Source organism: Mobula birostris, chromosome 6 (assembly GCF_030028105.1).
Source record: "Mobula birostris isolate sMobBir1 chromosome 6, sMobBir1.hap1, whole genome shotgun sequence".
Taxonomy (NCBI): Eukaryota; Metazoa; Chordata; class Chondrichthyes; order Myliobatiformes; family Myliobatidae; genus Mobula; species Mobula birostris.
The window spans coordinates 92,337,720-92,365,105 of NC_092375.1; the positions used below are offsets into that span (position 1 = coordinate 92,337,720).

The 27,386-nt window shown below is 41.1% G+C and overlaps 1 protein-coding gene across 5 annotated transcripts in view; it reads right to left on the minus strand.

Moving 5' to 3' along the window:
• LOC140199192 (acyl-coenzyme A thioesterase 9, mitochondrial-like) overlaps positions 1 to 27,386 on the minus strand; it is a 99,334-nt gene that overhangs the window by 67,249 nt on the left and 4,699 nt on the right. Inside the window, exons 1-7 of one of the 5 annotated variants that reach the window (XM_072260844.1) lie at positions 20,076 to 20,158; positions 19,918 to 19,952; positions 18,678 to 18,704; positions 12,800 to 12,845; positions 8,009 to 8,179; positions 7,876 to 7,913; positions 1,065 to 1,145 (exon numbers count right to left, since the gene is read on the minus strand). In XM_072260844.1, coding sequence (XP_072116945.1) covers positions 1,065 to 1,145; positions 7,876 to 7,913; positions 8,009 to 8,179; positions 12,800 to 12,845; positions 18,678 to 18,687 — 346 coding nt within the window. In that variant the 5' untranslated portion in view covers positions 18,688 to 18,704; positions 19,918 to 19,952; positions 20,076 to 20,158. Of the gene's footprint in view, positions 1 to 1,064; positions 1,146 to 7,875; positions 7,914 to 8,008; positions 8,180 to 12,799; positions 12,846 to 18,677; positions 18,705 to 19,500; positions 19,614 to 19,917; positions 19,953 to 20,075; positions 20,177 to 27,386 lie in introns of those variants that run through there. The other 4 variants (XM_072260845.1, XM_072260843.1, XM_072260842.1 and 1 more) reach the window with 4 other exon arrangements.

Below are 27,386 nucleotides of genomic sequence, written 5' to 3' on the forward strand. Positions count from 1 at the left end.
TTTTGTCTTGAATAACATTACAATTCCACTCGCAAAGGCAAGTGGAGAATGTTTTATCCTCCTCCTCCAGCCTGTGCCTTGTTGATAGTGAAAGGGTTTTGGGGATTCAGGCTATCTATCCCACCTGTGACCCGTACTTGCAGTCAAGGTACTTGCGTGACTTGATAAAGTCTAAGGATGCTGGAGAAGTAAGACATGACTCTTGGACTCTTGTAAATAATGGCTTAACAACTTAAGTGCCACCCGATGTCTGTTAGTGAACAAATTCTGTTGCTTTTGCTGAAGAATATGCCTGCAGTTTGTTTTGGTTAATAGCTTGCTTGATTAATAGCCTGCAGTTGCCTTTTCAAGGTGACATAAGGACTGGAATTACTCAGAGTTCACCAATATAAACTGGATACTTGAGTTACAGAACTTCCTTTTCTGACAAGGTAGACTAGCAGTTGCCTTTAGATTTAAGTGTCACCTCTGGTTCCACTCCAGAGACTTCATTACAATATAATTTATACCTTATCTGCTGGAGGTGCTATTTTTGAAATGGTACATTAAACTGAGACAGTTCTACTCTCAAATGAATGCAACAAACTGAAGAACAATCATCCTTGGCATCTTAGTCACTGTTTATCCTTCAATCAACAACACTAAGGTAGAATATTTGATCACTATCACCAAACTGCTGTCCGTGAAAGCTTGTCTGCATCTTTTCTCACATCACAGAAGTACAACACCTCAAGGTACTTCATTTGCTGCCAGGTACTTAGAGATGTACTGAGGTGGAACCTTAAAATTTTTAACTCCTGTTGGAAATTTATAATACAAGGTCAGAATCCCAGCATAGTTCTTCAATTGGACTAAAACCATTAATCAAACTCTTGCAAAAAATGTAAAACAAGGCAGGATACTATAACACTACAATGATTACTTTTCACATTGCATTTTGATTATTGATTTACAAAGTTGAGAAATGAATGCCATTCACAATACATACTGCAGAAAGTGTTCTGGGATAAAAAGATTATTGTGTACCCCAGATGACTTGCACATTGAGAAAAATGTAAATATACCTATTTCATCAACAAATGCCGTCACAATTGAAAAAGGGCTTCGTGGAGAATCGGTTTTGACATGAGTATAACTAATTAAAACTGCAAAACAAGGAAGAATAAGTTATTTACACCAAACTGATGACTTTTCAATAATTAGTTATATCAAGCTAAACTGATATGATAGCTCATAACAGGACTTAGTTTTTTATCATTTGCAATTGATTTTCTGCAGCTTTCTTTTTTACCTTTCACACTTCCTTCAAAGACCCAGCTCCGCCCCACCTCCAATGTGTTTTCTCATCCCATATCCACACTTCATCTGAATCCATTCTCCCAGGTTTCCCATCTTCCAAACTACAACCCGCAGGAATATATTGTATTTTGCTGAAGCTGCAGGGAGCAGTAGACTCGTTCCAATATGACAGAGGTATGCCCCTGTTCACTATTGGTTGTATCAACAGGAGGCACTGCCTCAAGAAGGCAAGATTTATCTTCAAAGATCCCCACCATCTGGTCTGTGCTAGCTTCTCCCAGCTACCAGGTAGGAAGTGCAGAAGCCTGAAGTCCACACCACCAGGTTCAAGAATAGCTACTTCACTTCATTATTCAGTTCCTCAACCAACCGGCATAACCCTAAATCACTACCTCAGTGTAATAACACTAGGAGCACTTTGAACCCTTTGCACTAAAATTCATGTATTTTTGTTCTAATTGTCCACCTTCTTATAAAAATTGTGTTTAAGTTGTGTTTTGTGAATGCTGTTTATATGAGGTTATGTCTCTGTGATGCTGCTGCACGTTGGTCATTGTACCTGTGCGTTAACGTACTGGTGTTAGAATGTTAGTGAGCCCTGTAGAATTTTCTCTATTTCTGCATATATATGACTTAAAACGTGATCAGATCTTCACGCAAGTCCAAAAACTAGATAAAGAGAACCCAATTAAAACATTATACTTATTCATTTATTTATTGAGAAAAATGATCCAATATTACATGTTTTTGTTGGAAAAAGTATGTGAACTTCTGGACTAATGCCCTCTACAAAAGCTATCTGGAGTCAGATGGTCTAATCAATGAGATGAGATTGGAGGTGTGGGTTGTAGAGGTGTCCTGCACTATAAAAAAGACACACAAAGTCAGGTTACTGACAGAGCCTGCTCCTCTCAAGAAAGATCTGTTTACATGCACCATGCCTTGATCAAAACAATTTCCAGAGAATTTTAGAAGAATTGTAGAGATGCGTGAAGCTGGACAAGGCTACAAAAGCATTTCAAAAATCCCAAGTGTTCATCAGCCCACAGCAAGAGAAACGGCCTACAACTAGAGGAAATTCAGTACTGTTGCAACTCTCCCTAGGAGTGGGTATCCTGCAAAGATCACACCAAGAACACAATGTGCAATGGTGAAGGAGGTGAAAAAGAAACCAAGAGGAACAGCAAAAGACCTGCAAAAATTTCTAGAACTTGCTAAAATCTCTGAAAAAAGACACCGAACAAGACTGGTGCTCATTGAAGGGCAAAGCATTGAAAACTGTTGGTCTCCAAAAAAAAACATTTCTGCATGTCTCAAGTTTGCAAAAGACCACCTGGATGTTCCACAACACTTCTGGCACAATGTTCTGCGCACAGGTGAGACAAAAGTTGAATTTTTTGGCAGGAATGCACACTGTGATGTTTGGAGGAAAAAGGACACTGCACATCAACACTAAAACCTCATTCCAACTGTGAAGCATGGTGGAAGGAGCATCATGGTTTGACGCTGCTTTGCTGCCTCAGGGCCTGGACAGTTGCAATTGTTGAGCAAACAAGGAATTCAAAATTGTATCAAGATATTTTACAGGCAAATGTCAGGATAGCAGTCCATCACCTGAAGCTTAATAGAAGTTGGATAATGCAACAAGACAATGATCCGAAAGACAAGAGTAAATCAGCAACAGAATGGTTTAAAAAGAAGAAAATCAGTGTTTTGAAATTGCCAAGTCAAAGCCCTAACCTTAATCCTATAGAAAAGTTGTGGAAGGACCAGAAGCAAGCAGTTCATGCAAGGAAGCCCACCAGCATCCCAGAATTAAAGTAGTTTTGTAAGGAGAAATGGCCTAAAGTTCCTCCAAGCTGATGCGCAGGTCTATCAATGGCTACTGGAAATGTTTGGTTGAAGTGATTGCTGTACAACAGGGTCACACTACTGAAAGCAAAGGTTCACATACTTTTTCCAACAAATACATGCAATATTCTATAATTTTTCTCAATAAATAAATAAACAAGTATAATGTTTTCAAGCAACACACATCAAAGTTGCTGGTGAACACAGCAGACCAGGCAGCATCTCTAGGAAGAGGTACAGTCGACATTTCAGGCCGAGACCCTTCGTCAGGACCCTTTCAGGCCGACGTTTTTCTGTTATTTATTTAATTGAGTTCTCTTTATTTAGATTTAGGACTGACGTGAAGATCTGATCACATTTTAGGTCATATTTATGCAGAAATCAAGAAAATTCTACAGGGTTCACAAACTTTCTAGCACCACTGTATATTCTATAACAGGATACAATCTGATAGCTCTCCAACAAATAACACATTTACTCGTAGCTCTTCTCCCCCTCTCAAAAATTCAACTATCAGTATTTTTCCCTTCTGTACTACTACTTATGGAATGATCTGTCTGGACAGCGTGCAAACAAAAAGCTTTTTGCTACATCTCATTATCAAAGATCATAAGATATAGGAGCAGAATTAGGCCATTTGGCCCATCGAGTCTGCTCCGCATGTGACGATAATAAACCAATTAACAGGACCAAGTGATCAAGGCTAACCTTCAAAATATTGTTTGCTCTTTTCTACTCAATTCTCCCCTCGGATCACAAAACTTCCTTCATCGTTTCTCTCCTTCCATGACAATCCCAGACTGTCATTACTCAGCCATTGGTTCATCCCAGAATTGGCACCTTTACATGTCTATAATGACCAAATTGTGGTGCTTATTCCAAACTAGCATCCCCTAACACATTGCTCAGTCCACTTCTAAGCTTAAGAATTTTAAAAATGACTACAATGGACAGGAAAGCAAGCTTATAATAGCACTGTGGCATATGAAGACAGAAATTCATGTACAGTTCAGCACAGTTCCCCCCACCCCCCATCGCTTTATATTTATGACCTAGTGGCTAAGTATAGCTCCAATGCCGTTAATTAGCAATCTTGTCGTGAGAGGCCCCTTGGGTAAGAGTGACCATAATATGGTGGAATTCTTCATTAAGATGGAGAGTGACATAGTTAATTCAGAAACAAAGGTTCTGAACTTAAAGAGGGGTAACTTTGAAGGTATGAGACGTGAATTAGCTAAGATAGACTGGCAAATGACACTTAAAGGATTGACGGTGGATATGCAATGGCAAGCATTTAAAGGTTGCATGGATGAACTGCAACAAATGTTCATCCCTGTTTGGCAAAAGAATAAATCAAGGAAGGTAGTGCACCCGTGGCTGACAAGAGAAATTACGGATAGTATCAATTCCAAAGAAGCAGCATACAAATTAGCCAGAGAAAGTGGCTCACCTGAGGACTGGGAGAAATTCAGAGTTCAGCAGAGGAGGACAAAGGGCTTAATTAGGAAGGGGAAAAAAGATTATGAGAGAAAACTGGCAGGGAACATAAAAACGGACTGTAAAAGCTTTTATAGATATGTAAAAAGGAAAAGACTGGTAAAGACAAATGTAGGTCCCCTGCAGGCAGAAACAGGTGAGTTGATTATGGGGAGCAAGGACATGGCAGACCAATTGAATAACTACTTTGGTTCTGTCTTCACTAAGGAGGACATAAATAATCTTCCAGAAATAGTAGGGGACAGAGGGTCCAGTGAGATGGAGGAACTGAGCGAAATACATGTTAGTAGGGAAGTGGTGTTAGGTAAATTGAAGGGATTGAAGGCAGATAAATCCCCAGGGCCAGATGGTCTGCATCCCAGGGTGCTTAAGGAAGTAGCCCAAGAAATAGTGGATGCATTAGTGATAATTTTTCAAAACTCGTTAGATTCTGGACTAGTTCCTGAGGATTGGAGGGTGGCTAATGTAACTCCACTTTTTAAAAAAGGAGGGAGAGAGAAACCGGGGAATTATAGACCGGTTAGCCTAACGTCGGTGGTGGGGAAACTGCTGGAGTCAGTTATCAAGGATGTGATAACAGCACATTTGGAAAGTGGTGAAATGATCGGACAAAGTCAGCATGGATTTGTGAAAGGAAAATCATGTCTGACAAATCTCATAGAATTTTTTGAGGATGTAACTAGTAGAGTGGATAGGGGAGAACCAGTGGATGTGGTATATTTGGATTTTCAGAAGGCTTTTGACAAGGTCCCACACAGGAGATTAGTGTGCAAACTTAAAGCACACGGTATTGGGGGTAAGGTATTGGTGTGGGTGGAGAGTTGGTTAGCAGACAGGAAGCAAAGAGTGGGAATAAACAGGACCTTTTCAGAATGGCAGGCGGTGACTAGTGGGGTACCGCAAGGCTCAGTGCTGGGACCCCAGTTGTTTACAATATATATTAATGACTTGGATGAGGGAATTAAATGCAGCATCTCCAAGTTTGCGGATGACACCAAGCTGGGTGGCAGTGTTAGCTGTGAGGAGGATGCTAAGAGGATGCAGGGTGACTTGGATAGGTTGGGTGAGTGGGCAAATTCATGGCAGATGCAATTTAATGTGGATAAATGTGAAGTTATCCACTTTGGTGGCAAAAATAGGAAAACAGATTATTATCTGAATGGTGGCCGATTAGGAAAAGGGGAGGTGCAACGAGACCTGGGTGTCATTATACACCAGTCATTGAAAGTGGGCATGCAGGTACAACAGGCGGTGAAAAAGGCGAATGGTATGCTGGCATTTATAGCGAGAGGATTTGAGTACAGGAGCAGGGAGGTACTACTGCAGTTGTACAAGGCCTTGGTGAGACCACACCTGGAGTATTGTGTGCAGTTTTGGTCCCCTAATCTGAGGAAAGACATCCTTGCCATAGAGGGAGTACAGAGAAGGTTCACCAGATTGATTCCTGGGATGGCAGGACTTTCATATGAAGAAAGAATGGATGAACTGGGCTTGTACTTGTTGGAATTTAGAAGATTGAGGGGGGATCTGATTGAAACATATAAGATCCTAAAGGGATTGGACAGGCTAGATGCAGGAAGATTGTTCCCGATGTTGGGGAAGTCCAGAACGAGGGGTCACAGTTTGAGGATAGAGGGGAAGCCTTTTAGGACTGAGATTAGGAAAAACTTCTTCACACAGAGAGTGGTGAATCTGTGGAATTCTCTGCCACAGGAAACAGTTGAGGCCAGTTCATTGGCTATATTTAAGAGGGAGTTAGATATGGCCCTTGTGGCTACGGGGGTCAGGGGGTATGGAGGGAAGGCTGGGGCGGTGTTCTGAGTTGGATGATCAGCCATGATCATAATAAATGGTGGTGCAGGCTCGAAGGGCCGAATGGCCTACTCCTGCACCTATTTTCTATGTTTCTATAACTCTCTTAGAAGTTTGTGCAGATTCAGCATGCGTTCTAAAACTTTAACAAACTTCTATAGATGCACAGTGCAGAGTATCCTGATTGGTTGTACCATGATCTGCTATGAAAATACCAATGCCCAGTAACAGAAAAGCCAACAAAAAGTGGTGAACATAGCCCAGTCCATTGAGCACATCTACAAAGTGTACTGCCACAAAAAGGCAGGTCCATGATCAAGGACCCCAACCATGCAGGCCATGCTCTCTTCTAGCTGCTGCCAACATGGAGCCTCAAGTCCCACATCACCAGGTTCAGGAATCATTAGTACACTACAACCATCAGACTCCCGAACCAGCGTGATAACTTATCTCACCTCAACTCTGAACTGATTCAATAATCTATGGGTTCACTTTCAAGGACTCTACAACACGTTTTCAGTAGTATTCATTTATTTTAATTTTACTCTGCACAGTCTGATTTCTTTTGCACATTGATTATTTGTCAGTCTCCATAAGTAATTTTACATTGATTCTATTGTATTTCTCCATTCTATCATAAATGCCTGAAAGAAAATGAATCTCAAGGTAGTATTTGGAGATATATGTGTACTTTGATAATAAATTTACTTCGATCTATGTTATCTTCATTATACATCTCAGTACTTGCTTGAAAATGCCATCAGTTTCATGCTCTGTATTTCCAAGCAAATTCATGACCAATGAGATATTGCATATTGTTCATTCAAGCTCTGATGATGATTTTCCAACTGCACTCTAATATCAGGTTCCTCATGGAGTCTAGCAGCAATCCAACAATCAGCAGCAATGCTACCTTTTCATCTGTTTGGGTCAGAAAGTACGACTTCATTTACATTGCTCTGAGGGGTTGGTTTTGAGTTTTCAAGTGTCCAAGTGACTTCTTTTAATTAAAACAAATTTATAATTGTTTTATTTATTTCTAAAGTTCTTTGAATATTTTTAACCATTTCTGAATGGCAGTGACATTAAATATTCTATACCCTTTGCATCTCTCAAAGCTTTGGGTGGCTGGGGAAGGGAGGTTCTTAGCTAACTGTTAATTACTTTATCCAGCGGTTTTATGACTGAAGCATGTTTTAGATTTACATTATGCAAGGACCTTGCCATTTTGCATCCAGATAGTTCAACATACGTAATGCCTCTACTTGAATGCACATCACTGGTAAACTTGATCTACTTGTCCTGCCCCATCAACTTCACCACACTTAGACATTTCACTCGAATCTTTTCAGTTCACCACTTGGTTAAGCAAAACAAAGCTTGATCTTATAAAGTTATCAAAAGTCTGAGCTTTACCTCCAAATGAATCAAGGTCCTCAAGGATCCTGCCAAATCTATTGAGGAAAAATTAACTATGTAATTTGTCAAGTTTGATCTCAGTATTGAAAGGCAAATATAAAGTAAAGGTATTATTAGTGGATTGCTGTACCTTACTAAGTTATGTACATTTAAGTACTGTTCTCTTAAGACAGGACGGCTTCCCAATGGTAGGTAAGCCTCCAGATAACTGTCCTTCATGCGGCGACATGGTAAGCTGTCCTGGCTTTCAACTAGTAAAGAATTTAATGAAGCTCTTTCCTTTGCTGACTTGAGATGATCACTGGAAGAGAAAAGTAGAACTGTGAACTGTAAACAGGGTAATGTAGCTGCAAGAACAGCGCAAGAATCCAGACATCATAGAACACAGAAAAGCACATGAACCGATCCTCTAGCCCACTAAGTCTGGCCGACCATGATGTCAACCCATCGAATCCCATCTGCCTGAACACAGCCCATATCCTTTGACTCCCTGCCTGTTCAGTTGCATGCCTAAATACCCCTTAAATATTGCACTCATTCCAGGCACCTACTATCCTCTGTGTAAAAACAAAAGTGAAACTTGCCATGCACATCTCCTTTAAATTTTCCACTTCTTACCTTAATATTGCCTCTAATTTGACATTTCCAGCCTGGGAAAAAGACCATCTGCCCTGCCTATACCTCTCATATTATATACACTTCTGTCAGGTTGCTCCTTAGCCACCACTGCTCCAGAGAAGAGTCCAAGCTTATCCAATTCTCCTTACAATATCCTGGCATACCTTTCTTTCACCCTCTCCAGAAGCTCCCACTCCTTCCTCTATTGTGACAACCAGAACTAGACCGTTTTCCACCAGTAAATGCAAAGAAAAATAATTAAAATGAGTCAAGGGAGGATGGAAGAAGCATAGCTATTGAGATATGATAGGGAGGTGAGGATGAAGTCCCAGAAGGGTGGAAAAAAGAGACAAGGCAGGCAGTGGGGTTAAATAAATATGGGTGGCTTCTAAGAGGGGGATGGCAGCACAAGCAACAAGCAAGATGGAACTGGAGATTTAGAGTTCTGAGGCAAATTTCAGGGATAAAGAAAAGAAACTATTCAAGCTGTACTGCCTTTCATTTCTGCCCTTTTAAGTATTACCCACCAAATTTTCAAAACTGCAAACTGAATTACAATCCTGATCACTTCTTCACCTCCAATTTTAAAAAAATGAAGCATGACACAAGGACGATAAAATAAAGGAGCAGAAGTGTGCCATTTGGCCCATCACCTATATCATCATGGCTGATGCAATCTTCCTCTAAACTCCAATCTCACTCCACTCTCTCCCTGTATCTCTTCATTTCCTGACCAATCAAGAATCTATCAACCTTTGCCATAAAGACTTGGCTTTGCAGCTGCCTGAGGCAACAAATTCCACAAATTCACCACTCTCTGGCTAAAGAAAGTCCTTTTCATTTGTTATAAAAGGATGTCCCTCTATTTTGAGGCTGTATCCTCTGGTCCTAGACTCTCCCACCACAGGAAAAATCCTCTCCATATGCAGTCTTATCAAAGCCTTTCACCATTTGATAGGTTTCAATGAGATCACCCCTCATTCTTCTGAATTCTAGTGAATACAGGCCCAGAGCCATTAAACGGTCTTCATATGACAAGTATTTCAAAGATAAGGGACCCAAAACTGCTCACAATGCTCTAAGTGAAGCCTAACCAGTGCTTTATAAAGCCTCAACCTTACATCCTTGCCTTCATATTCTAGTCCTCTTAAAATTAATGCTATCATCGCTTTTGCCCTCCTCACCACAGACTCGACCTGCAAATTAACCTTTATGAGTCCTTGTGTAGGATTCCCTAAGTCCCTTTCCGCAACAGATTTTTGAATTTTCTCTCCATTTAGAAAATAGTCTACCCTTTTATTTCTTCTGCCAAAGTGCATGACCTTACACTTCCTGACACTGTATTCCATCTGCCACTTCTGTCCATTCTCCTATTGTGTCTTTCCACAGCCTCGCTACTTGCTCAAAAGCCCCTCCACCTATCTTTGTATTGTCTGCAAACTCTACAACAAAGCTATCAAATCTGTCAAAGTCACTGACATGTAACGTAAAAAGAATCAGTCCCAATACAGACCACTATGGAACACCACTAGTTAACAGCAGCCAACACTTTATTCCCGCTCTTTGCCTCCTGCCAATCAGCTATTGCTTTATCCATGTTAGTAGCTTCCCTGTAATACCACGGGCTTGTAACTTGTTAAGCGATGTATGGCATTTTGTCAAGGCCTTCTGAAAATCCACATACACAATATCAACCAATTATCCTTTGTCGAACCTAAATGTTATTTCTTCAAAGAATTCCAACAGAATTGTCAGACAAGATTTTCCCTTGAGTAAGCCATGCTCTTTGCAGCCTACTTTATCACGTGCTTTCAAGTGCCCCAAAACCATATCCTTAACAATTGACTCCATTATCTTACCAACACTGAAGTCAGACTAACTGGCCTATAGTTTCCTTTCTTATGCCTCTCTCCCTTGTTGAAGGGTGGAGTGATATTTGCAATTGTCCACTCTTCTGGAACCATTCCAGAATCTAGTGATTCTTCAAAGATAAGTACTAACGCCTCCACAACCTCTTTCAGAAACCTGGGGTGTACACCAACTGGTCCAGGTCACCTTCAGACCATTTTAGTTTCCTAAGAACCTTCTCCCCAGTAGTGGCAATTTCACACACTTCTGACCCCTGACACTCTGGAATTTCCACCATACTGCTAGTGTCTTCCACAGTGAAGACTGATGCAAAATATTTAATCAGTTCATCTGCCATTTCTTTGTCCCCATTACTACCTCTCCAGCATTGTTCTCCACCTGTCCGATATGTACTCTCGCCTCTCTTTTATACTTTATGTATCTGAAGAACCTTTGAGTATCTCTTTAATATTATTGGCTAGCTTACTTTCGTATTCAATCTTCACCTTCTTAATGATTTATTTGGTTCCCTTCTGTTGGTTTTTAAAAGTTTCCCAATCCACTAACTTCCCACTAAATTTTGGTGGGTGAGGTCCATGCTGGTTCAGGAGCCTGATGGTTGAAGGGTATTTGTTCCTGATCCTAGTGGTATGGAACTTGATTCTCTTGTACCTCTTTCCCGATGTCAGCACCTAGAAAGTGTCTGTGTACATCCAGTTCATAAACAAAGGATGAATCCAGTAGCAATAGAATGAATCTCTGAAAGAACATTCACCAGGAGGATGCAACCGTTCAAGAAGGTAGTTACTTGAATAACTACTGATGGACAGTCAATGCTGGCAGTGGTATTCATTCCACAAAAAAAAATCGATAAAAATCCTCCTGAGTAGAAGTGAGGAGTTGAAAAAAGTTGCACCCACTTGAACCCAAAGTACATTAACATCTGCTTCCCCAATACAGATATTTGACATTTCGAATGAGGTCCTGCTAGGAACAGTTGCTTGTTCATCCACAGGCAAAAAGTTAATACTGGTTTGCATTTAGTTTTCAGCTGAAGTATGACTTGATCAAACATAACAAGCCCATTAAATAAACTGCCAATGGCTGGCGGTCAGAAATGATCTAGTTTCTTAGATCGGGTCTCAGAAGTTTTACTGGGGAAGTGAGGAGGGACAGACAGGTCATGTGTTTGGTTGGCTTTTCAGAAAAAGTGCACACTTCACAGATTACTTTGAAGATGTCCCTCATTGGCACGTTCAGTTCTGAACTGACTTTCCCCTGGAGAGCAGCATGAAAAATTTGCAAGCCAATTATGAGGCGGCAAGGTAGCTTTAGTGTAATGCTGTCACATCGTCAGCGACCTGGGTTCAATTTCTCCGCTGTCTGTAGGCAATTTGTCTGTTCTCCCCGTGACTGTGTGGGCTTCCGCTGGGTGCCCCAGTTTCCTCTCACATTTCAAATGCCTACGAGTTAGTAGGGTTGTTGGCCAGATGGGTATGATTGGGCTGCACGGTCTCATTGGGCCAGAAGGGCCTGCTACTGTGCTGTATCTCTAAATAAAAAATAAAACAAATTCGCTCTATTTCATGCCCTCTCTTTGCTTTTATGTTGGCTTTGACTTCTCTTGTTAGTCATGGTTGTGTCATCTTTCCATTAGAATAATTCCTCCTCTTTGGGATGTATATACCCTGTGCTTTCCAAACTGCTTCCAGAAATTCCAGTCATCACTGCTCTGCCGTCATCCCTGCCAGTGGTCTTTTCCAATCAATTTTGGTCAACTCCTCTCTCATGCCTCTGTAGTTCCCTTTACTCCACTGTAAACAGATACTTCTGACTTTAGCTTCTCCTTCACAAATTTCAGGGTAAATTCAATCACATTATGATCGTTTTCCCCAAAGGGTTCTTTTACCTTAATCAATTCTGGTTCATTGCACAATACCCAATCCAGGATAGTTGATTCCCCTAGTGGGCTCAACCACAAGCTGCTCTAAAAAGCTATCTCATCGACATTCTAGAAATTTCCCCTCTTGGGATCCAGCATCAACCTGATTTTCCCAATCTCCTGCATACTGAAATCATCCATGACTACTGCAACATTTTCTATTTCCTGTTGTAATTTGCAGTCCACATTCTTTCTACTGCTTGGGGGTCTGTATACAACTCTCATCAGGGTCTTTTTACCCTTGCAGATCCTTAGCTCTACCCACAATGATTCAACACCTTCCAACCTTACATCACCTCTAATGATTTAATTTGATGTTTTTTAACCAACAGAACCACACATCCTCCTCTGCCTACCTGCCTGTCCTTTTGATACAATGTGTATCCCTGGACATTAAGCTCCCATCTATAATCTTCTTTCAGCCATGATTCAGTGATGCCAACATCACACATGATAATCCAATATCCACTTGACAAGCACCAACCCCCCCCCCCCAAAATAACTGAGATGTACCTCCAGTTTTTGGATGCACCAACAATATTTTGCAGTTCCTTGCGTACTGAAACAAGAGAAGATAATTAATAACAAAATATATTTTCATTTCTATTGTGAAATTACTCTTGAAAGATACATTTTGCTATTGCTAAACAGATAATTGAAAAAATGGGTACAATAGCCAAACTCATGACACAAATCCAGAATATCAAAAATTACGTCAAATCTTGAAAATGTATGTGATCAGAGAATTCAAAAATACTTAAGGTCAATTCAGAAATTCAAACACGCTTTTCGCTATTACACAATTGAATATATTTATACAAAGACACACACAAAATGAAACATAACACCATCCATTTTTGACTTTTTAAAAATAATGATACAATTGTAATGGAGGACTTTAGTATGCAAGGGGATTGGGAAAATCAGATTGGTGTCAGATTGCAAGAGAGGGAATTTGTTGAATGCCTACAAGATGGCATGTAAGAGCACCTTGTGCTTGAGACTGGGGAAAGGCAGTCTTAGATTGGGTGTTGTGTAACAACTCAGATCTTATTAGGGAGCTTAATGCAAAGGAAGCTTTAGGAGGAAGTGATCATAATATCATTGAATTCAGACTACAATTTGAGAGGGAGAAGCACAAGTCACATATATGGGCATCACAATGGAATAAAGGGAATTACAGAGGCATGAAAGAGGAGCTTGCCCAGGTGGATTGGAGGAGGATACTGGCAGGGATGATGGCAGAACAGATAGGGCTGAAGTTTCTAGAAATAGTTCACAAAGCTAAGGATAGATATGTCCCATAGAAGAAGTTGTCTCAAATGGCAGGGGTAGGTAACTGTGGCTGAGAAAGGAAGTTAAGTCTGCATAAAAGCCAAGGAAAGGGCATGAAAGGTAGCAAAAGTGAGTGGGAAGTTGGATGATTGGGAAGTTTTTAAAATCAAACAAAAGGCAACTAAAAAACCCTTTAGAAGGGAAAAGATGAAATTTGAGGGCAAACTAGCCAATAATTTAAAGCATGATGCCAAAAGTTTTTTCAGTTACATAAAGAGTAAAAGGGAGGTGAGAGTTGATTTTGAACCACTGGAAAATGATGCTGGTGAAGTAGTAATGGGAAACAAAGGAATGGCACATGAACCTAATGGGTACTTTACATCTGTCTTCACTGTGGAAGACACTAGCAGTGTGCAAGAGTTCCATGAGTGTCAGGGAGCAGGAGTGAGTGCCATTGCTTTTACAAAGGAAAAGGTGTTAGGCAAACTCAAAGGCCTTAAGGTCGATAAGTCACCTGGACCGGATGGACTACATCCCAGAGTCCTGAGAGAGGTTGCTGAAGAGATAACGGATGCATTGGTCATGATCTTTCAAGAATCACTTTTCTTGCATGGTCCCAGAGGACTAGAAGATTGCAAAGGTCACCCCACTCTTTAAGAAGAGAGGAAGGCAAAACAAAATAAATTATAGGCCAGTTAGCCTAACCTCAGGGGTTGGGAAAGTGTTGGAGTCTATTATTAAGGATGATGTTTTGAGGTATTTGGAGACCAATGACAAACTAAGTCAGCATGGTTTCTATAAAGGGAAACCTTGCCTGACAAATCTGTTAAGAGATCTTTGAGGAAGTAACAAGCAGGGTTGACAAAGGACAGGTAATGGATGTCATTTATTTGAATTTTCAGAAGGCATTTGATATGGTGCCACACGAGGCTGTTTAACAAGATAAAATCCTATGGCATAACAAGAAAGATACTGGCATGGATAGAGGAATGGCTGACAGGCAGGAGGCAGCGAGTGGGAATAAAAGGGACCTTTTCTGGTTGGCTGCCAGTAACTAGTGGTGCTCCTCAGTTGTCAGTATTGGCATCGCTACTTTTCACATTGTTTGTCAATGGTTTGGATAATGGAATTGATGGCTTTGTGGAAAAGTTTGAGGATGATACAAAGATAAATGGAGGGGTAGGTATTGCTGAGGAAGCAATACGATTGCAGAAGGACTTAGACAAATTGGAAGAATGGGCAAAGAAATGGCAGATGGAATACAGTGTTGGGAAATGTATGATAATGCATTTTGGTAAAAGGAACAATAGTGTGGCCTATTATCTAAATGGGGAGAAGGTTCAAACGTCAGGGGGTGCAAAGGGACTTAGGAATCCTCGTGCAAAGTTCCCATAAGGTTAACTTACAGATCAAGTCTGTGGTAAAGAAAGTAAATGCAATGTGGCATTTATTTCAAGAGGAATAGAATACAAAAGCAAGAAGATAATGCTGAGACTTTATAAGGCACTAGTCGGGCTGTACTTCGAGTATTGTCAACAGTTTTGGGCCCCATATCTTAAAACCGATGCGTTGTCATTGGAAAGGGTCCAGAGGAAGTTCACGAGGATTACTCCAGGAATGACAGGGTTAACATATGAAGGGTGTCTGGCAGCTTTGGGCCTTTACTCACCGGAATTTAGAAGAATGCATTGGGATCTTATTGAAACCTACCGATTGTTGAAAGGACTAGATAGGGTGGATTGTGGAGAGGATGTTTCCTATGGCACAGCCTCACAGTTGAGGGGCGACCTTCGAGGTAAGGAAGAATTTTTTTTAGCTAGAAATTGATGAAGCTGTGGAATGCTCTGCCACAGACTGCAGTGGAGGCCAAGTCTGTGGGTATATTGTCATGTGTGACGCCAAGCAGAGCTACCGGACAGATGACGCTAATGAGAGAGATAACGGAAGACAATGGAGAAAGATTCAAAATGCTAATAAGAGAGATTAACGAGAAAGAAACACAATTCAGATATTGACAGACCGTTTGCTTTGAACCTGAACTGTTTGAAGTTTGATGGCCAGGTGATACCCCAGCAGGGGGATAAAAAGCAACATACATCAAAGTTGCTGGTGAACGCAGCAGGCCAGGCAGCATCTCTAGGAAGAGGTACAGTCAACGTTTCAGGTCGAGACCCTTCGACAGGACTAACTGAAGGAAGAGTTAGTAAGAGATTTGAAAGTGGGAGGGAGAGGGGGAGATCCAAAATAATAGGAGAAGACAAGAGGGGGAGGGATGGAGTCAAGAGCTGGACAGGTGATTGGCAAAGGGGATATGAGAGGATCATGGGACAGGAGGTCCGGGGAGAAAGACGGGGGGTGGGGGGGGGGGGAATAAGGCACGACACGCCACGAGACCCTGGAAAGAGCAGTGTGCCCTCACAAGTTGGTGGGAGTTTGGAGGACTGGTTCGCGGGAATTGGTCAGAGGCTCACAAGGTGTAAAGGTACGATCGGTGGGAACCTGGGGTGTGTGTCCACCCTTGCCTGGGTGCCGGGTTCACCGCGGAAGAACGAACATATCCGGAACGGAGGGGTCACAGTCGGTGACCACAGTGGGATCAGAAGACATCAAAAGGTCTGCACGAAACCAACTGCATCTCTCACTCTCTCTCCCCACCCCCCCCCCAACGGTACAACAACAGCAATTACTTCGAACTGCACTAAACTGAACTGAACTTGCTTCACATAAGACTGATTGTTTTACCCCTAGACTGCGATAGAGCTTGGTTGATTCCTATACCCATTTCTGTGTATATGTGTGTATTATCATTGCTAACCTGTTACATTTATATCCTTGCGATTAGTGCACTATATTATTTCTTTAATAAAACTTTATTTAGTTCCTAGTAATCACAGACTCCAACAAGCATTCCATTTCTGCTGGTTTGGCAAACCAGTTACGGGGTACGTAACAATATTTAATACAGAAGTTAATCATTTCCTAATCGGTCAGGGCCTCAGAGGATATGGGGAGAAGGCAGGTAAATGGGGTTGAATGGAATCCAGGATCAGACATGGTGGAATGGCACAGCAACCTTGATGGGCTGAATGACCTACTTCTGCCCCTATGTTTTATGGTCTTATTCTGGAAATTCAACTGGCCAATTTTACATCAATGTTCAATGCTCTTTTTGGAGCACTGAAGACAAGCTTGGACCACAATGTCCTAGGGACAATCAGTATATCTGGATTGAAGCTGCTACAAGGCAAGGTACTCACTTTTAATCATTTTGGACCCTTTCTTCCAACTCCATGACGAATGCACCCCCCCAAACATCCCAAAGAGTTACTGATAACTCTTCTTTCAGACCACCCTCTGATCCCAACAGCTGACCAAACCTCCAAGATACAAGTCCTAATCCTTCAAACCAAGTCTTATGCCTAGACCAAATACTTCGAAGGCCTCCTTGATAGCCAAGCAACCACCTTTACCTTTTATATTGTTGCCTGGCCAATCATTGGTCCAATCCTGGCCTCTCCCTTTTCCTCATCGCCAGTTTGAGCTCCTCCCCAAACCCTGGTAGTAATCCAGAGCTTAACAGCAAGGTACAGGGCCAACCTACAGCTCTAATCCATGACTCACTGGCCTGATCCATATTATTTAACAAATTCCCCATGAGATGCAGGTCTGATATCTTTCCCCACCAAACCATTGACTCAGTATTCCTCACAGCACAATCACTTATACTGCATCTCATTCAAAAGATGCAGTTCTCCACCTCTTTCTTCCCCAACCCAGCCATAATGCTGGACTCTCCAGGTTTTCAGCCACAAAATATAAAGAGCTGCCTTCAGTTTACAATTTAACATCCTCCAAAGATCCCCACCATCTGAGGTCTGCCATCTTCTCCCAGCTATCACTGGGCAAGAGGTACAGAATCCCAAAGTCCCACATCACCAGGTTCAAGAACAGATACTTCCCTTCAACCATTCAGTTCTTGAACCAACCTGCACAACCCTTATCACTACCTCAGTAGTAGTAACACTATGATCACTTTGCACCACAGTGGGCTGTTTTTAATCTAATTGTATTTTTTCTTGTGAAATTGTGTATTATGTTTATGCTTTCTGTGAATGTTTTTATGATGCTGTTTGTGCATGTAATGCTCCTGCACCTGTGCCTACAATAGTAAGTTCTATGTTAACTTTGGAAACTGGCCTGATACCCAGGTAGTATATTTTCAATCCCATGAACAATTCTCCAATGCAGCGGAGGTTTGTAATACTGACTCTGAGAGAATTACTCTTTTGCATCCTGCTGCAATACCTAACAGCCTTTGGGGAGCTCTGGAATTTTTAAGAACAGGGTGTTCTTGTTAATGGACGGTGATCAATCATGCGTAATCAATCCAAAACATTTATAACACTCACAACACGCAGGAGGAACTCAGCACGTCAGGCAACATCCGTGGAAAAGATCGGTCGACGTTTTGGGCCGGAACCCTTCGTCAGGACTGTAGAGGAAAGGGGCAGAGGCCCTATAAAGAAGGTGGGGGGGGAGGGTGGGAAGGAGAAGGCTGGTAGGTTCCAGGTGAAAAACCAGTAAGGGGAAAGATAAAGGTTTGGGGAAGGGGAGGCAGGAAAGGTGAAGAAAGAATACCTGGAAAACACAATGGGCAGTAGAAGGAGGCGGAACCATGAGGGAGGTGATAGGCAGCTGGGGGAGGGGCAGAGTGATATAGGGATAGGGGAAGGGGGGGGGGGAGAATTACCAGAAGTTGGAGAATTCTATGTTCATACCAAGGGGCTGGAGACTACCTAGCTCTGCATCCTCTCCAGCTCTGTCACTCCCTCCCTGTAATGTGGTGGGGACCAGAACTGCACACACCACTCCAGCCTGCGGATGAACCAGTGTGTTATGAAGTTGTAATCATAACCCTGCTGTGACAGCTTCTCTCTCTCTCATATGCTGCAAAGTTTGAAGAGTATTTTTCTGTTTCTTACTTCTAAACAGCTCATAGGTCAAATGGATTTAGTTATAATATAAATTAGTGTTCAGAATGAGCCTTATACTAATATAATGCCTTTGGTAATTTAAAATAATTGCATTTTATTTATCTGTAAGCTGTAATACTCACCATCATTCATTAACAGTTTGGTTTCTCCTATGGAGATAAAGTACAAGAATTTAGTCACAGAGCAAGATTTTCATCGTCTCAAGTCTGCGAAGGTAGCAACACAATTGATGTAGTATTCATACTTTAATACTAAAAATATGCTAATGGCTGATAGCAAATGTTGGTATTCAGAGGGATTTGGGAACATGCAAATTAACCACATAAAGCAAGTGGGCTGTAGAAATACTAGTCTTCTTTGCAAGAAAATGGGACAGAAAACTAAGGAAGTGCTACAAATACAAGAGTTTTCTGAGACTACACCTGCAGTGCTAAGTACAGTTTTGGTCTCCTTACCAAGTTTATACCTCTCTAAAAAGGAGCAAACGAGTACTGCCTGGAAGCATTCCAAGGTGCTTCTGTAATACAAATGAAAGATCGAGAATATGCCCAAGTTCCCTGGGATTTAAGAGAATAAACATTCATCTGTTTAAGGCTGTATGCAGGCCTGAAGACTGGGTGGTGAGCTATTGTTTTTTTTCTGATTGAACAACCTCAGGCTGAGGATTTAAATTCAGTAAAAAGAATTGGTCATATTAAGACTAAGTCATGAAGAAACTTCTTCACTCTGAGGGTAGTAAGTAGTTGGAATTTTCTTCCCCAGACAGCCACAGATGTTAGTCAAATCATATATTCATGGAAATGCTGCACTGAGGAAACTTAAGGATTATGTGGAAAAGGCTGATTTTACTGAATGCATGAACAGGCATGATGGGATTCACAATTTTATATTCTATTAGGCAGCAATCTCATATGCAGATAAATACAACTCAGATGTTCTTGTAACCTGAAACGGATCTTGAATGAAGTCATTTGTGGGGAAAAAATTCTGATGTGCAAGGAGTCATCAATAGCAGGATTTCTCAACATTTTAAGGGCAGAAGGTGACAAAGTCATGACCTGCAAGAGATTCAATACTTTCAATGCAAAATTGTACAATTTCTTAAAGCAATGAGGTCAAGGGAAAAACTACATAACTAAATGGAACACTTTCTACAATAGCCTGCAGAAGCAAGGACATAAAAGAGGTTCTAAGTAACGATGCTATATGACTATAACTAAATCTTGCGTGATCACTCATGATACAAGATAAAGCCTTATGGCTGAGGATGGATTATTTTAACTAAAATAATGTTTCTGCATTCTATTTCCAGGTTCAATGTTAACATAAATTCAAAATATGCCATCCTTATTTCAATTTTACCTTTCAGTCTTTCATTACCAGGATTGTCTATAGATCTAGAACAATCAAAATAAAATCAGGTTGGTCAATTCTTTGGCGGTAACCCGCAATATAGACTTCTTACATTTTGTCATCACAAGTCTATATTTATGATAGATACAAATCAACTATTTCAATACCTTCATTCAGCTCTGGACAACATCCCTCCGTATGTAAACGAGCATATAAAGGATTATGTGGCTTGTTGAGAACAGAAGAAATATTTTGAAGCAGCCAAACCCTTTTAAAAAAAAGAGGTATTTTACTTAGGCTTAAAACTCTCCCTCCTCCTCAACATGCTTCTTAAATGCACCACTTGTAGTTGCTCATTGCTTCCTCCTTCAGTCTTATTGTATTTCTTTGAGGCTCCTTAAAGTAGATTGAACAGTCCAACATTAAATGTGCAATTCCCTTCCTTGTCTTCAAAGATCAATAATATTAAAATACCCTTACTTCTGTTGCAACTTTCACAATCCTGAAAAAGCAATTGTAGCTTACCCAATCAAGTCCTTCTGAATAACACACATAAAAGTTGCTGGTGAACGCAGCAGGCCAGGCAGCATCTCTAGGAAGAGGTGCAGTCGACGTTTCAGGCCGAGACCCGACGAAGGGTCCTGGCCTGAAACGTCCACTGTACCTCTTCCTAGAGATGCTGCCTGGCCTGCTGCTTTCACCAGCAACTCTGATGTGTGTTGCTTGAATTTCCAGCATCTGCAGAATTCCTGTTGTTGTTTTTTTTTTCAAGTCCTTCTGAAGTCACTTTAATTAGAATACACGAAATATCGTAGGAATTTAATTACATCAAGTATCCTTGCACTGCAATGAGATAAACTACCAGATCATTCACTTTATTAAAAATGTCATTAGTGAAGAAACAAAGTTCAAAGTTGAAAGTAAATTTATTATCAAAGTACTTATATGTCACAACCTGAGGTTCATTTTCCTACAGGCATTCACTGTAGACCGAAGAAATACAATAGAATCAATAAAAACTAAGAAAGATGGACAACCAATGTGCAAAAGAACACAAACTATGCAAATACAAAAAGAAAACAAATAATAATAGAAGTAAATAATACTGAAAACATTGACTAATTATTGACTAGATCAACAAGACAACTTCTTAGCGGGGGGGGGGTCACCGCAGGCTTTGGGGAGCTTGGAAGAAAGTCAAAAATCACAGAACACCAACTCTGATCTTTGTTCTGACAACTATCAGGGTGCCACAGTAGTGTAGTGGTTAGTGTGACACTATTACAGTTGCAGTTGGGAGTTCATCTCCGGCGTCATCCTCCCTGTGAGCTTTCCTCCCATAGTCCAAAGACATACCAGTCAGGAGGTCAATTGGTCATTGTAAATTGTCCTGTGATTAGGCTAGGGTTAAATATGCGGGTAGCTGGAACTCACTGAGCCTGTTCCACACTGTATCTCTAAATAAATAAATCCATAAATAGACAGGTAGATAGATAGATAGATGGACAAATAAATGTGAGTGTTTTCTTTTCCACAAGATGGGTTTGGTTACTATTTTCACATTTATCTCAATATATTCTCTCATCTACTGTTACTACTGCTGCAACAGAGTAAAGACATTATAAAATTAGTTGTGTATTGTGCTGCACAAAGAAAATGTCTATGCATCCTTGCATGTAAAACCATGCTTTTCAGCCCAGAGTCCGTGTTGACCACCCATTTATACCAACCTCACTTTAATTGTTCAGTTTCTCACCGACTCCCCCCAGATTCTACTGTCTACCTACACGTTAGAGGTCATTTACACCAAACACGTCTAGTTTCTGGATCGGGTATCGAGAGAGATGTTTGGTATTAGAAGCAATCAGCTGGAAGAACTTAGCAGGCCGAGCACCATCTGAGGAAGAATCCTCTTCCTTCAACAGTTCCTCCAGCAGTTTGCTGCTTCCGATTCCAGCATCTGCAATCTTTTGCACTTTCAAGCATTTGCTATGCTCAACTTCATAGATTACGGCAATACGAGATGGGCTATCACAGGGATGGCCAACCTATGGTGCATGCACCAAAAGTGGCACATTGGATGATTAGAAGTGGTGCATTGCACCCCAGTGATAACAACAAGCCTACTCATGTAAAAAGTATTAATTAAAAAACGATTTGTAGAAAAAAATCTGTAACAGGAATTCAAGTAGCTTAGAGCTAGAAATGGGTTTTACTGAGAATAAATCTAAAACTTAGCAATTATTTTTAGCTATTTTATTATTTCGTGCACATCTTTTGGCGAATGTTATCTCCTTTCACGTTAATGCGTTTTCAATTTTTTTAAAATGTTCAGTGGGTCAAACTATGAAAGGAGGACTTTTGTTCTGCAGTCGCTCCATAACTGTTCAATACACGTTTGATACTTGTTTGATCCTGAGGTGCCAGACGTCTGCACCAGCGGTGCGTCGCAGGTTTTTGCCAGTCAGTTTACAATTGACACTCATGCGCTACGGAGTCGTGCTTTGTTCGTCCTTTGTGAACATTTGCAGTTTTGTACTTGATCAAAAATTAAGCCTTGTTTTTACATTCAGTTACCCATCACAGTGCAAAAGAAAATGAGCAAAAGAAAAGCAGAAAGTGATAGTAAGCGTGAATTCAATGAACAGTGGGAAAATGAGTTCTTATTTATAGCAGGTCCGTCAGGAAAACCGTTGTGGATTGTTTGTGAAAACACTTTCTCACATAATAGAAGACATGATCTTAATAGACACTATAAAACACAACATCAGAGTGAAATAGAAGGAAAACTGAAGCTAGTGTTTGGGTCTGAGTTACAGAAAGAATATGTGATTAAGGAAAAGGAAGAAATCAAAAGACGACAAAATATATTAAAAGTCTCATTAAGGTAAGTAATGTTTATCTTGTTTTATATTAAATCAACATATCATGTAAAAATGCTAACTATGTCTATATTAACATATTTTTACAAGAATTGAATGGGGGTACAAGAGTTGTATGGCACATCTGAACTCATGCGTGAAAAAATTGACACATGGAATACAAAAGGTTGGCCACCCCTGGAATATCATATTGCAGCTATACAAAATGTTGGTTAGACAGCATCTAGAAAATTGTGTATAGTTCTGGTTGCCACATTGAACATAAGAACATAAGAAAATAGGAGCAGGAGTAGGCCATCCGGCTCATCAAGCCTGCCCTGCCATTCAATAAGATCATGGCTGATCTGTCCATAAACTCAGCTCCATCTACCTGCCTTTTCCCCATAACCCTTAATTCCCTTACTGTGTAAAAACCTATCTAACTGTTTCTTAAATATATTTAGTGAAGAAGCCTCAACTGCTTCACTGGGCAGAGAATTCCACAGATTCACCACTCTCTGGGAAAAACAGTTTCTCCTCATCTCCATCCTAAACCTTCTCCCCTGAATCTTGAGGCAATGTCCCCTAGTTCTAGTCTCACCTACCAATGGAAACAACTTTCCTACTTCTATCTTATCTATCCCTTTCAAAATTTTGTATGTTTCTATAAGATCCCCTCTCATTCTTCTGAACTCCAGAGAGTGTAGTCCCAGGCAGCTCAACCTCTCCTCACAGGTTAACCCCTTCATCCCTGGAATAAACCAGGTGAACCTCCTCTGCATTGCCTCCAAAGCCAGTATATCCTTCCTCAAGTATGGAGACGAGATCTGCACACAGTACTCCAGGTGCGGCCTCACCAGTACTCTGTATAGTTGCTGCAGGACCCCCCCTGCTCTTGAATTTAATCCCTCTAGCAATGAAGGCCAACATTCCATTTGCCTTCTTAAGAACCTGTTGTACCTGCAAGCCAACTTTTTGCGATTCATGAACAAGCACTCCCAAGTCCCTCTTCACAACAGCACGATGCAATCTTTCACCATTTAAATAATAATCTGTTCTTCTATTATTCCTTCCAAAGTGCATGATCTTGCATTTTCCAATGTTGTATTCCATCTGCCAGACCTTGGCCCACTGACTTAACCTATCTATATCCCTCTGCAGACTCTCCACATCCTCTGTACAATTTGCTTTTCCACTCAGTTTAGTGTCATCAGCAAATTTTGCTACGCTACACTCAACCCCCTCTTCCAAATCATCAATGTAAATGGTAAACAGCTGCTGGCTCAGCACTGACCCCTGCGGCACCCCACTCACCACTGCCTGCCAACCGGAGAAACACCCATTTATACCAACTCTCTGCGTTCTATCGGTTAACCAATCCACTATCCATGCCAACATACTTCCTCCAACTCGATGCATCCGTATCTTATTTCTAAGTCACTTGTGCGGCACCTTATCGAACGCTTTCTGGAAATCCAAGTATATGACATCCACCTGTTCTCCTCTATCCACTGCACTCATTATGTCCTGAAAGAACTCCAGTAATTTTGTCAAACAGGACCTGCAATTTCTGAATTCATGCTGCGTCTGTCTAATGGAACCACTCCTTTCTAAATGTTTCGCTATTTCTTCCTTAATGACAGCTTCAAGCATTTTCCCCAACTAGAGATGTTAAGCTAACTGGCCTATAGTTGCCTGTCTTTTGCCTACGTCCTTTTTTAACTTTAACCGAGGGGCACTTGTGTTGAGGGTCAAGGGGGGGGAGGTGAGGGAACCTATTCTTACCATTTGCCAGTTGAATTGAGGACTGCAGTGATTGGATTGGAGAGAGATTGGATAGGTTATATTAATACTTATAGAAATGTAGGAAGCTCAGGGGTGACCTTAGAGATTTACAAAATTATGAGGAGCATAGTCAGTCAGTCTTTTGGACAAAACTGGTGGGCATTGATTTAAGGTGAGAAGGGAGAAATTTAAAGGAGATCTGAGGGATATGTTTTTGCCACAAGTTGGTGGTGAATAATTGAATCGAGCTGCCAGAGCAATTGGTGAAGATACCTCTGGGTAGAGAAATCCAAAGGTTTTACTGCATGAGTGAGGAATCCCCTCATCTCAGTCTTGACCTACGTCTCATTCCCATGGTAAGAAACAACTGAATTTTATTTTAATGGTTTAGTTTTACATTTCCCTTTTATTTTTCTACTCCCCATCACTCCACCAAATTCAAACTTTCTGCTTAACTTCCTATACTCAATTTGACATTGATTATCAATTCATGATCTTCATATTTCAATTTTTAACATTAAAGGCCATTTTGGCACGTCAAGTCTATGCTGGTACAATAACACTATTCTTCCTACACTCTCATTAATCTGTCCACCAAATTTCACCACTCAGGGCAATTTACAGTGGCCAATTAAACTACCAAACCTCACATCTTTGGGACAGGAGAAGTCAGAGGTCACAGGGAAAACATGCACACTCCACACAGACAGCACCCGAGGGTCAGGTGTGAATCTCATACTTGGAACAGAGTAGCTCCACCTGCCGATATTGCTCCTTTCTGAATGGTGTGCATTCATAAGATCTGAGCACAAAAATCTGGGCCCTGGCATCAAAGGGAAGAGGTGCTGCACTGCTGTATGCCACCTGAAGCATTAAGAGCTTGTCTGCCGGCCTCTCACATAGACGAGAAAGATTCCTTGGGAGTTTCTTAGAATAGGGAATAATCCCTCACAACTGGCTACTTTTTAAATTAGTCAGCTTTGCTAGGAAAACCAATCACATTGCCATCTGTGTGAGCCTGCAGTTTGCAAACTGGCTGCTGCTATATCGTACAGTTCTAATTGGTTCTGGCTGCAGGTGGTTTTCGGACTCAAGCCACTATTTAAAGACTAGTCTTTCTCTCCTTAATTCCTTCTGGGTTTTTTTGCCCAAACCATATAAAAATAGCTTGGTTATAAGGACATATACCAAGGGTTCTATTGATCATAGGAACTCTGCCCTGCCATCATAGAGGAGAGCCATTTATACTGTTGAGTGCAACAAAGCAATCATTTCAAACCCATCATATGTCTCCTTACTTCTGAGTAGCACCACAACTAAGTTGCTTTCTCATGTCCAACAACTCCCCATTGATTCTTCTAGCACTGGATTATTAAACTAACAACTGTGCCGGGATCCTGAATTATCCCTTATGAAGTAAGTGTGTGTGTGGGGGGGGGGGGGGGGGGAGAGAAAGAGGGAGGGACTGTATCCATTTACCGCCAGGCTTAAAGACGCTTGTTTTTTATATTTCCACACTTTTTTTATTTATATAATATATACATAATCATTGCTAACCTGTTTGATTTATCTGATTTTATATTACTGTATTGTGTAGTTACTAATAAATACCATAACAGCAATACCAGACTCCAAGGTGTTTTCCATTTCTGCTGGTTCTTTAACCCGTTACGGGGTACGTGACACAACGCAAACACGAGAAAATCTGCAGATGCTGGAAATTCAAGCAACACACACAAAACGCTGATGAACACAGCAGGCCAGGCAACATGTATAGGAAGAAGTACAGTCGATGTTTCAGGTCGAGACACTTTGTCAGGACTAACGGAAAAAAGAGATAGTAAGAGATATTAAGTGGGAGGGAGAGGGAAAGACCTGAAATGATCGGAGAAGACAAGAGGGGGAGGGATGAAGCTAAGAGCTGGGAAGTTAATTGGCAAAAGGGATATAAGGCTGTCTTCTCCTATCATTTCGGGTCTCCCCCTCCCCCTCTCAAATCTCTTACTATCTCTTTTTACCGTCAGTCCTGACGAAGGGTCTTGACCCAAAACGTTGACTGTACCTCTTCCTATAGATGCTGCCTGGCCTGCTGCGTTCCACCAGCATTTTGTGTGTGTTGCTTTATTAAACTAACAACAATTTTTTTGTTGGAAGCCCAAACGGTCAGAGAGAAAGGTGCATCAAATTCCACTCTAGATGAAGGATCTTGACCTGAAAGATCAACTATCCATTTCCATCTATAGATGCTGCCCAAACCACTTGAGTTTTCCCAGCATCACTTGTATTGCTCAAATTGGGTTGAATGGTTTGATCTATCCTGAGAAAATTAAATCACTCTTCAATTTCTATAGAAGCTCAGAACTTGAATGAAAATGAAGCAAAGTTTCTGCATCTTGGTATCAAATATTACACCTAGCTGGATCTTCTAAACCTATTTTTACCTCCTCCCTCACTCTTATTCTATTCACAAGGTTACCCAAAGCTCTGCTCCTCCCAGTAAGCACCATTTACCTATGCCAGCTATTTGCAGAAGCAGAATGAGTAAATTAAGTACCACATTGATTTTAAAACTCTCCTCCTCTAAATCCCTCTGTGGGCTCCCCTTTCTCATCTTTACCCTACAGAAGGGAATAAACAGTTGACTTTTCAAGTGGAGACATTTCGTCAGGTCTGGAAAGGAAGGAGGCAGAAGTCAGAATAAGAAGTGGGGGAGGGGAAGGAGTACAAGCTGGCAAGTGATAAGTGAGACCAGGCGAGGGGGAAGGTAGGTAGGGTGGAGAAGTGGGATGAAGCAAGAAGCTGGAAGGGGATGTGGAAGAGATAAAGGACTGA